Source organism: Barbus barbus, assembly GCF_936440315.1.
Source record: "Barbus barbus genome assembly, chromosome: 30".
NCBI classification, from domain to species: domain Eukaryota; kingdom Metazoa; phylum Chordata; class Actinopteri; order Cypriniformes; family Cyprinidae; genus Barbus; species Barbus barbus.
In genome coordinates, this window is record NC_136758.1 from 22,048,410 (window position 1) to 22,060,929 (window position 12,520).

Sequence of the window (12,520 nt, forward strand, 5' to 3'; positions counted from 1 at the left end):
TCTAATTAAAGGATTTAAATATTCTATTCTATTGTATTCTATTATATATTTCACTTTAACTTCAATGTAATAATATAATTTATATTATATTAGCTACATTGAAGTTAAAGGGACAGCTGTGTTTTTTTTAAATCTCTGTTTCACGAACAAAAGGAATTTAAAAGGGTTATTTTGTGTCTGAAAACAGTCATGTCGTGGATGTACATGCATTAATGTATTTAAAGTGTAATTAACGCATTGCTTGCACACGTTACGCCATCTGTTGGATGTAAATGCTTGTTTTGGTTTTGTGTTGTGGCAGCTTTTCTATTGTTGATATTTCTGCACAGTAATTCCTATGTAGGACTCGTAAAATAAAACATTATTTTTAAAGTTAAGATGCATGACTTTTAAATGTTTCTGAATAAAGTGAATGAGGTAGCCTACAAGTGAAATAGTTTCTGTAAAACATAAATATCTCCTACAGGGGGCGCCAAAGTTCTTATAAAGCCTGGCATTAGATATAACTTTAGATCACGTGTTTTTTCATATTAATGAACTGATTATAAATGGAATTTTTGGAAACCATTTAATATGAAATAAAGCATTAAATAAAAAATAAAATTACAACAAGCAGGTTCGATGCATATCTTCAAATCGCCAAAAATGTAGTTTTCTACTATTTATCACATGAAACAGGATATTTGACTCTTGTTTTCAATCCACAGGTATCTGCCTGTATGATCAGGAAGACCTCGGTTACAGACTCTTTGAGCCCATTCCTGTCTATCAACCTGTCAAGCTTTGAAAAAGCCAGGGACCTTTTCCCAGGAACCCCGAGAGGGGAAAGAATAAGAAGGTGAAAAAAGTCAACACAAAACAACTTTCAAGTCAGCACATCCTTCAGTGAAAGGAAAGCTTTATTTTTAGCATTAGCAGCGGGGTGATTTCTGGCGCTCTGTACGTGAATGGCAGAGACCCTGCTGAGCTCTCGGAGTCCTTAATGAAAGCGCTCGCTCAGTCTCTCACGCGCTCGGCTGTCTGTGTGTTAGCAGCGCGTTGCATAAGTACCAGTGACGCTGTGCTGTTTCTCACTGTTGCCAGGGACGACGGGCATCTGCCCCCCTGCTGCACTGTCACCACCTCATGCATCTGAGACCCCTCCAGTCAAAGGTATTAACAAAGAAGTTTGCTTTCAAAGTTCAAAGTATACAGCTCGACATATAAACATGCTCAGAGGTGCTTTCTTTTATAGTTTAGCTTTATTTGTGTTTTCAGGTTTATTTAGTTTTAACATTATTTCATTTTTTATAAACTTAGGAGAAATAATATAAATGCAAATAAATACCTAATATTGAAAATGAGTATAAAATAATAGTATAGCCTATAAAATATATATAGACTATTATTTAGCTATAAAGTTATAAATAAATATAAAATAACTATTTAATAGTTTATAATGGCAATAGTTAAAACGTTTAGTGTCAGTTAGTTTTCTTTGTTTGTTTTTTAATTACTACATTTTTTCAGCAAGTATACATTCAACTGATCAAAATTTACAGTAAACACAATGTTGCAAAAGATTTTTTTAAATGAATAAAAAAATATGTATTTATTTATTATTAATATTATTATTATTATTACATTCTATTCAACAGAGAATCCTGAACAAAAATGTATTACGGTTTCCATTAAAAATGTAAAAAGTAGCACAGCTGTTTTCAAGGTTGATTTTATAAATATAAATTAATATAAATTATTTTATTAAATATAAATACGTTGTAATATAATAAATAAATATATATATATATATATATATATATATATATATATATTATAATAAAAATATAACAAATATATTAAATGTATCATTATTTTAAAGACAAAATTTTTGTAATTTGAAGTATAGCATTATAGCATAATAGCATAATGTGTGTATATATCAAATATCTTATAATTTCAGACTTTCCAAGTGGAAGAAAATACTAAAGAATGTTTTTTTTTGTTTGTTTGTTTTTCAAATGGTTCAAAAACACTTTCTATATAAAGTGCTTTATTTTTTATGCTAATGGCATTTGGATGAGGCATGCTGTAAGAGCGGACCCAGAATAATCGGTCTGCTCTCTGGCACGTGTGTCTTATTAGGAGTCAAGGTGAGAGGAAGGACCATTCACATGCTCCCTAGTTTCCCATCCATTCCACATGCTAGTAATTTATCCCCTCTGGTTAACCTACTTTCTTCACAATTAAAATGCCCAGGGCTTCGGCGCATTACTCTTTTCTTCTGTCTCTCTCTCTCTATCGCACAGAGACACTGAGTTCAATCTTGCTTTTCTCTTGTCATAGAGGAATGATGAGGACCTCATAGACTAGCCAAGGCGCTGATACAGTTTCAGTATTATAGGAGGCACCAAGCTGTAAATCTCATATGACATTACATCCAATTTGTGTGGATCAGGGACGCACCATGGCCTTCCCTTCATATTTACATCTGCATGCCAGAATGTGTCCCGCAAACAAAGTCAATAACCGAATCCCAAGCTGGCAGAACATATCAGAGAGATTTTATGCCACGTTCCTCGTGAAGTTTAATTCAAATGTTGATCTAATAAATCTCATACTTGTTTCTGATCCACGTCAGTCCACACAGGCCTTTAAAATCTGATGAATACATCAGTTCTCCAGGGAGAAATAAAGCTGTCCAGTTAAATGAGATTGCAGGAGTAGCTGTGCATCTGGATCCAAATGAATCCGTCGGACAGCCTAATTTTATAATGGCAGTCTCGATTAGAGAAGCTGCAGCCCTTCGCCAAGACACATTAATTCTCTAAATAAGTTCTCAATGAACTCATAGCGAATCAATGAGGTCTCTTCTGTCTGCAGGTGGCTGTGCCGTACAAAGCTGACTAATAGGCGGGTTTGATTGCTACACCGGGTGGAAAATGATCGATAGCTCCAAGTGCTTATCCAGTGGTCCATGCGCCTTGGACTTCACCTCAAATTTGAAAATGCCCCTTTCAATGTGGTTAATTTCCTGTCAAAGCAAGTTACTCAATACACAACAAACTACACTGGAATTGGAGACTCGATATTAAGACAGATTTGGGTCTGAAACCTGATGTAATTTCGGGCTGTTTCTTCATGGTGAAATAAATAGATTTTTAGTCTTAAGCAGACAAATGGGAAATTATGAAAGCATAAGTATGGGACGGGGGCACCTTTTGGGCCAAACAATGGCAGATGCGAGGGTGTAGAATTGCTTCATTGTACTGTAGTGCAGGAGAAAAGTGCAAAAAGTTAGTGGAGAATTACAAAGTAGTTGAAGTCTTTTCTGTGATGAAGGCCGGATGGACAGACTTGGTTGCTGATGGAAGGGCTTTCTCTCCTCCTCTCCCTCGCTCCACTGGCTTCAGCTTTCCCTGAGGTTCTTTAGGTGGACTCCTAATGAAAGATCAAGGGCATTAGCTGCCGTCGGTGCAGAAACGGGGTACCTGCAGTTAGCCTGATGGTTACAGAACATTAATTTTACCGCAGGCTCATTTGTAACTGAAAGAAAAGTGTGCGTGTGTGGGTGTGTATAAAAGTGAAAGGTATTCTCAAGAGAGTGACAGAGAGAGAGAAAGACAGAGGGGAAGAGAGAGATCAGTCCTGATTTGAAACTCTCACAAACTCGGTGTCCAAAGGTGTAAAATTCATGGAAAGCATGGTGCAGAGAGCAAAACAGAGAAGTGGGAACCATTCAAGCTGGCATTTCCATCTGCTTCGTCAGCACAGCCTCTGTGGAAAATGTCAGATTCATTACCTGCTCCCTCTTTTCTCTCTCTCTTTACTTTATGATTCACACAACTTCACCTAGTTCATCTCTTAAGCCCAAAGCACATTGTGTGACTTGTTCTGTCCTTTACAATTGTTGCTTGACCCCAGTGAGGCCTTGCGTACACGTTAAGGCAGGCTTGGTGTAAGCAATGGAATCATTTCCATAGTCGTACTTTTGATTATTGTTATCATTTTTGTAAACTTAATATTTGTAAAGAATTTTGACCCATTTTAAAATTTGGACATTGATAGAACATTCAGCATCCAACGCTAATGATGTCTTGCAATGTATCATTGTAACACTGTAATGATCTTTCGTACATTTATTTGCATAATGAGTTGTACATGTCTTTAACAATCTTTAGCCATTGAATTATACACCTGTTCATTTTCTTAATCAGTATTTTAGTTGAGATCAATTTTGATCAATTTATTTGAGAAGCATAAGATATTTCAAATGTTTTCAGATAACAAATCTATTTTTTTTTTATCAAACATGCTAAAAAAATGGAGTAAGACAAATAAACAATTTATAAATTAAGTTTAGCTTTTTTATCTATTATCTTTATCACATTTTTTTCTCAGGTAAATTGATTTTTTTTTCACACCTTAAAGTATCCTAGTAGTGCACAACACAAAGAAAACAAGTGCAAAACTCAACAAAATTAGCACAACACAACGGAAACAAGCCCCAAACACCAAAATTAGCACAACACAATGGAAACAAGCCATAACACAACTAACAAGCTACAACACAACAAAATTAGCACAACACAACAGAAAGTGGCCTAGTAGTGCACAACACAACGAAAACAAATACAAAACACAATGAAATTAGCACAACACAAGTGGCCTAGTAGTGCACAACACAACGAAAACAAATACAAAACACAATGAAATTAGCACAACACAAGTGGCCTAGTAGTGCACAACACAACGAAAACAAATACAAAACACAATGAAATTAGCACAACACAACGGAAACAAACCTAAACACAATGGAAACAAGCCATAACACAACAGTAACAAGCTACAACACAACAAAATTAGCACAACACAACGGAAACAAGTCACAACACAACAGAAACAAGTGGCCTAGTAGTGCACAACACAATGAAAACATATACAAAACACAACGAAATTAGCACAACACAACGGAAACAAAGCTGCAACACAATGAATTTAGCACAACACAATGGAAATAAGGCACAACAATGGAACAACGGAAACAACGGAAACAAGCCGCGACACACAGCAAAATTAGTCCATAACACTGTGTTGTGGCAATTTCGTCGTGTTGTGCACTGGGCCACCGTACCTGAGATTAAACATAACATGAATAAAATCTGGAATATTAACATCAGTGTGTAGACCATTTCTGTTCGTGTCTGCACCTGAACCCAACTTGAATGTACAATTTTTTTTATTAAAACTAAATCTTTTGCTGCAAAGTGAAGCGCTGTAGGCTAAATCTAGTTCAGTGATCATACAATACTTCATGACATTTATGGATCACCTCAGGTAACGTAAGCAGGGTTTTTTACTCTCATTATACATCAATGAAAGAGGCAGCAGCATGTCTAACCGCTCAAACCCTGGTGATTTCGCAGAGAGACCGTGTAGACCTGAAACACATGCCCTCGCTGATGAAGTCCTGGCACGTTTCGCCAGCCGTCGTATGAGAGATTCCAATTTCTCCTCAAATCCCTCGACTGTGCCCTCATGCAAATCAGGCAGATTAAGGCAAGATGTATGGACTTGCAAATGTATTCAAACATTCTTCCCTTAATGCCACAGATTTGCTGTAATACTCTCGTATTTGTGGCTGACTTACAAGGACCGACAAATTGAAGGCACTCCGTGGCAGATTTGAATGGTTATCATCTCGCGGCGCATTCCATCAAAGAGCACACTTATTGATTCGAGCTGCCAATGAGCGCCTCGGTTTCCTGCTACCTTGGCAAATGAGTATAGATGCAGGTGGGAAGTGTTAGATCTGGTTGTCGGTCCTCCAAACCCAAACAAACCTCCTGAGATGACAACTTTTTAGGTGATGAAGGGGGCAGCCGCTCCCCCAGACGCAACAATGCGATAAACCCCAGTGCAGTTTTTCATGTTACGTTCTGCCGATAGAGAGAGAGAGAGAGAGAGAAAAAATAAAACATCTGGATGTGCTGGAATGCGAGCCACCTCACTTTGTTTCCTTGGCAACAAACACATGCAATATGTCTTTTGGAAGTGTGTTTTGGGGCTGCGCGCAGACTCTCGTGGGAGATTTCAGAGGAACGCTAAGATAGATTTACTGAGTAAACGAAACAGCCATTTGACTGCCAGCGTGATGTTTGCAGAGGTCACGGGTATGCCAAACTCCACACAAACACGCACAGACAGCCCAAATTGAATAATGACATTTGTTTGGTGTTTAGTTTAGTTTTGAATAGAATTTTCCCCGGACCATGTCGGTGTAAAGTGAAGCGCGCGTGTTACCTCAGCTCCAGTAACCTGTGCGTAACCCTTGCAAAATAGATGAACTCTGTATGTCTGTGTCTGGCAAAAAGCTTCTTGTACATCTTTTCCTGCAGTTGCATAGCAACACAGGCGAGCATGGGTGTGGTGACAGGGTGCAGGGAGGCAGTTGTGATTTCCAAACGCTCACTCTTTGATTAAGAATAGGCCACAGACTGCATCAGAGCTTATAAATGATGTGTAAACAAAGTTCACTCTGATAGGGATAGCAGATGTCACCAAACACGGTTTAATGTTTGTTGTTTTTATGAAGACCATAAAATATGGTCAGTTTTGCATACGGACTGCATACGGTTTTTGCATACGGCTTGTGCTTTGTAATCATAGTATTTTTTCATTCAAGTCTTTTGTCTGTAAATGTGCAGTGTGTGAAGTTGGGAGGTGGGTTGCAGAGGAACAATCAGGATCAATATAGAAATTGTGTGATGTTCCAGATACTGTTACTGCTGGAGTTTAGTCATGTGACATTCTGTAATGGATCAGTACAATAAAATGACAAAAGAAGAGAGAAACACTACATATTAAAGAGAATTTAGGGTTTGTAAAGGCTTACAAAAGTTATTGAGAGGATTTTTTCCCCTGTTGTTTTGATGACATTTTCCAACAGTGAGATTTAAGGTCATTAAGTAAAATAAAATAAAATTCTCCAAGCATGCACAACTGTTTTTTATCAATACTAGGAATCAACTGTTTCACCAAATCAGCATATTAGAATGATTTATGTGAATCACTGATCATGTGCCACTGAAGACTGGAGTAATGTCTGCTGGAAATTCAGCATTGCCTTCACAAGAATGAATTACATTCTAAATTATATTAAAATATGTTATTTTAAATGTACACTCTGAAAAATGCAGGGTTACATTCAACCCAGTGCTGGGTAAATATTGGACGGAACACATGCTGGGTTGTTTTCAACCAAAACCTAACCTTCTGGGCAGTATGGGTTCATCCATATTTTACCCAGCATTTTTTAGAGTGTAATAATATTTCACAATACTACTTTTTTTTTTTGTTTTTTTTTTTACTGTATTTTTGGTCCAAAAATGCAGCCTTGGTGAGCATGCTTTTGAAAAACATTCAAATATTTTACTGATTCTAAACTTTTGAATGGTTATGTTTATTCCTACAATATTAATTACATATATATGTTTTTGATTCTTAGTCCTCATTGCATACTTATGGTGAAGCAACAACAATTAGAAATGTCATAAATTGGTAAACTAAAAAAAATAATCTGAATCCAATACACAATGTCGTTAACTCTGGTTTAGGCTATTTTTCCAATATCCCTTCCTGTTAAACATGTTGAGTATTATATGATTCTTTTTAGAAATAATATCAACAATGGATTTAGAGCTGCACAAAACCATCATGCTAGTCCAGAATCACCTTTGCAACTTTTTTTTTATTGCAACTGGAAGACAATACATCACAGAAACTTGAAGGTAGGGTTGGAGAGAAAAAAAAAATCAAATGAAACAAAAACAAATAGAATTTGTCGTAGTAATGGACAAAGTGGTATTTACATTAATCGATAAAATTGTTGTCTTTGGCAATATGATTACAAGTCAAAGGAAATACAGAGTGCAATTACGCCTCTATATTGACATTAGCAGGGTGCACATGCCATCAGACCGAATATTTCATCACAAACCAAATGGACTCCATTACTTTCATCTTAAACAACTCAAACACATAACAGAATGGCAGTTAACAGGAACCTTTCAACAAAAACAAAAAGACACAATGGGAAGAAAAAGAAAGACTTCGCCTCCTATTAACATTTTTTTGGCTGGCTCTTCTTGATGCTTTTTAACATGTTTCAGGTTCCTCTGAAAGAACTAGAAAGGAAAAGGTCCGTAGTGAGTGTTGTCTTTGAAAGAAGGCAGTGTATAAAGGACTCATAGCTCTCTCTGCTACCGGTTTCCCAGTTTGAAGCATATTGAACGGAAATGTGATATGACAGGTGTGTATATAGACCAGCAGACAAGGTTATAATCAGGGTTATTTTGCGTCAAGAAATGTCTAGCTCGGTTAGGGGAAAGGCATGCCAACTGGAGACATCACATTAACACTCATGGGTCAGATATAACATTTAACACGCTACAAAACATCGGGTCGAACCATTATCATCATCGTCAAATGAACGGGGAAGGCAGTGTGGATTCATGAAACACAGCAATGCAGTGCGATATTAACAAATATGATGGAGAATATCTTATACATGAGTACTTGACAGAAATGCTACAACTTATTGACATGTTTGTGACTGACATATCAAGTATGCATCGTCCGTTTTGCAGTGTATAGAGTCATTACAGGCTTTGGCACTGAATACTTAAGTTCTTTACTATACGTTAAAACAATAAAAGTGCAATTCGGTGAGGTCGTGAAAATATATACACTAGCGTTTGCACTGAGCTCTGGTATCACTTGTTTTTATTGTCTATAAGTGCTTAAATATATATGTGTGGAGGTGTAAATAACCGTCTGACTGCCTGACTGTACCGAGAACAACTGAATCAATACTGATGACTCCTGAACAGTGCTACATGTAAATACAGGAATAAAATGAACAAAAAAAACAACAAAAACTGCAGATCCAAAGTCTTGTGGAACAAAATGGAAGACCCTGAATAAATCACAGACATGCACATCCGGATTACGTATGGAAGTAAAGCAGGCATGAAGCCGGAAGGGGACTGACACTCACTACGAACTTCTCCTTGACGAGACGGACATTAACGTAGCAGGTATTCATGTGTATTCGGGACGGCCGCTAGCATGGACCGAGACGGCCCGAGCCCTCGTATTGCAGAGAGAGTTTCCCAACAGTCAGTGTTTGTCCCTGAAGAAGGTAATGTTAAGATGCCTGCTTCAACACAAAGGTGATGAGGACGACAAATGGAAATTAAATCTGACAAAAACAATGAAAGAGACTAGGCCTATTGGCATAGAAATTAGAGGCGGTGCCTTAGTTCTCTAGGATCTATATTTATATGAAAATAATTCATGCTCCATGCTAAATACATTATTTACCTTACATGAACTTTGATTTTTAAAAAAACGGTCTTCTTTTTCTTTACAGAACCCATGCAACACGATTTGGAAAATCCTGCTGGCTACATTGCTTAAATTAAGAAAGGAAAATGGTCTAGTGTTACTTTTATACAGTGTTTATCCTGACTGGATGAAATTGCTTATTACATCACGAGGGTTTCAAATAAAAAATTTGAAGAAAAAAAAAACGTAAACAAATGAACAAACACAAAACAACTCCACAGTCATTATTTTCTGCTATTAAAATACAATTGGCAGGTATTGTAGCTTTAGCTCCGAGTTTTCATTTTCATTGTGCCAAAGAAAGAGTATCACCATCCACTATCGTTTTAGATGGAAAATATCCCTCAATTTCATTGCTTAGGAAAAACGTGGGCAGTTTTAAGAGACTTTTGACTCCAAAAACACTTTGACAAAAGCTTATGGCTTAACTCTCATCCCAGTGAACTATGATTCGTACGAGCCAAACGACAACTACAGAATGAGTGTTTTCCACACGATGCTTTAACGCCCAGAGCATCAAGGGGAAGTGACATCACAGAAACTGCTTGAGGATTGTCTTTGGCACTGCCCTGTGCTTCTAAAACATCTTATATTACAGCAGAGATTAGTATAACCCATACTTATCACTAACTCGAGAACTATGACTGCAGAACACAATTTGTCGTCATGTTTTTAAAGGATTAGTTCTCCCCAAAATTACAATTCTGTCATCATTTATTCACCCTTATGTCATTCCAAACCCAAAGACTCATCTTTGGAACACAAATGAAGATATTTTTAATGAAGTATGAGTGACTTCTGTCCCATTGAAAGTCTTTTCAGCCAAAACTATCACGTTTCAAAACTTTCATAAAAGAGAAAAAAAAAATCAAGTGGTTTAATCCAAGTCTTCTGAAGAAACACAATTAAAGGGGTCATATAATGTTGCTAAAAAGAACATTATTTTGTGTATTTGGTGCAATGCAATGTGCTTACGCGGTTCGAGGTTCAAAAAACACATTTTCAACATACTGTACATTATTGTTGTCAATTTTTACAAAGCTCATCGTTCTGAAAAGTGAGGTGTGCTCTGATTGGCTAGCTATCCAGTGCATTGTGATTGGCCGAATACCTCAAGCGTGTGACGTGTTGTGACCCTTATCATGTTGTGATTCATAGTGTTCACATTGTAGGCTACCCTCTCCCAGGATCAGGAAACAGTCCTCCGTAAAATGCGCTGTACACACTCGAATATTTGCATTGCATTCTGGAACAGTGTTGTAAATATAACTTAACCACTGATTTTTAGTTGTGTACTCATTTGGAAGGCCAAACAAAGTACTTTTGCTATCACAATGAAACACAGCATCTCCATGACATGGCGGCGGCAACAACAATACTACAGCGAGAACAGAAGTTACGTCTTGTTTCATTGCGTATACGTTTGGGCAGTGTTATGCAAATCTTCCCACACCGTGACGTAGATATGTGGGGGCATGTTTGAGACTTTACAGATCTTATATATGCACAAACAGCTTGTAACACTTCAAAGACAAAGGAAAACATGAAATCGCATCATATGACCCCTTTAAGAAGTAAAGTTGCGCGTCAAGCAAGCATGCTTGAGCTTCTATGAGCAAATCAGAATGTTATAAACATTGTTCGCTTAATGTTTGTATGTGAATATAAGCCCAAATTGAATCTGTTCATCTGCTCAGAAGATTTGGATTACATTGCTTAGTTTATGTGGATTTTTTTTTTTTTATCTCTTTATGAACATTTTAAAGTGTCAGAGTTTTGGTTGAATAGACTTGAATTTCATTGAATTTCATTTGTGTAAATAAACTGTGTTCCAAAGATGAACGAAATTCTTACGAAAGTCTTTGAAATGAAATGAGGTAAGTAAATGACGACAGCATTTTCATTTTGGCGTGAACTGTCTCTTTAACTATGACAATGGGGCAGGGCAATTTTTACTATCACTTTTTTCTCTCAGTCGAATGAAATGCTTTACTGAATATCTTAAAAAAGGGAAGGCTATGGCTTCAATCTCCGTAGATTAAAAAAAGAAATCACATTAAAATGAACTAAAAGTGAACTAAAAAAAGGAACCCTCAGTAAAATGTTGCCTATAAAGATAGGAAAACAAAGTGATTGTTGATATTGCCACAAATCAGTAGAATTCACCTGATGTCCTGGAAAAAAAATAGTAAATTCTATTCAAAGTGATGTTTTTTTTTCTCTTTATAATACAGTCAGTTCATTATTTTTGCTCTTTCTGTCCCTTTGCCGTCCGGTTGGTGATATTGTTCAAACAGGCCCTGACTCCTGCCAAATGAAGCAAGGATCCGGCTGCCTCCTTCATCTCCTCGTCGTCACTTTCCGGAGGCTTCTCCGTGCGCCTCTTTTTTAGAGGAAGAGTGTCACTGGCCACTCTCTGTTTGACTTTTGTCAAATGTTGCCGTTTCTTGTGCTGGGCCAGAGCAAGGGCATCCACGGACCACTCCTTGGGCTCCTTCTTGATTTTGCTCTTGTCGTCCTCCTCGGCATCGCTGCTAACCTCATTGGCGTGGAAGCTCACCTCGCTTCCATCGCAGTGGGCCTCGTCTTCGACATCCGAGCTGGAAGATTTGGCAAAACTGTAGGTGTGGTCCTCCTTGGGGTCACTGTTGACCAGTGGAGAGTTACGGGTTGGCTCGGCATCACTGGTTATTCTGTATCCGAGTACTGACCTATTAACACAGACGAGAGATGCATTAGTGCAAGTGTACACATGCTGTACGGGTTGTACGGTGTAAGTGCTGAGTAAAACAAATGAACTACATGCGCTTACTGTGTAATTATTTTGTGGAGCTGCTTGTAATTATACTACTATAGCAATTAATTATAATAATATGTGTAACATGGACACTCTGTACTGATGTTTCGCAGTTTTTTGCACAGATGGCAACAACCTCTGGAACACATCAATAAATTAATCTCATTTGTCAAGTGAGTAAATCTAAAACACAAAACCTGTCAAGAATATGCCTAGGTAATATTTCACCTAAAATCAAAAGAATAAAAAGAAATTAACAATCATATATACATACACTACCTTTCAAAATGGTTTTGAAAAAGTCTCACCAATGCTTCATTTATTTAAATCAAAAAT

The 12,520-nt window shown here is 37.2% G+C and overlaps 1 protein-coding gene across 6 annotated transcripts in view; it reads right to left on the bottom strand.

The window, feature by feature from the left end:
* Window positions 1-7,709: 7,709 nt before the first annotated feature.
* Window positions 7,710-12,520, bottom strand: part of LOC306850809 (forkhead box protein N3-like) — a 94,842-nt gene continuing 90,031 nt past the window's right edge. For all 6 annotated transcript variants that reach the window (XM_079386700.1, XM_079386703.1, XM_079386701.1 and 3 more), the window contains exon 6: window positions 7,710-12,098. In XM_079386700.1, coding sequence (XP_079242826.1) covers window positions 11,630-12,098 — 469 coding nt within the window. In that variant the 3' untranslated portion in view covers window positions 7,710-11,629. The remainder of the gene's footprint in view (window positions 12,099-12,520) is intronic.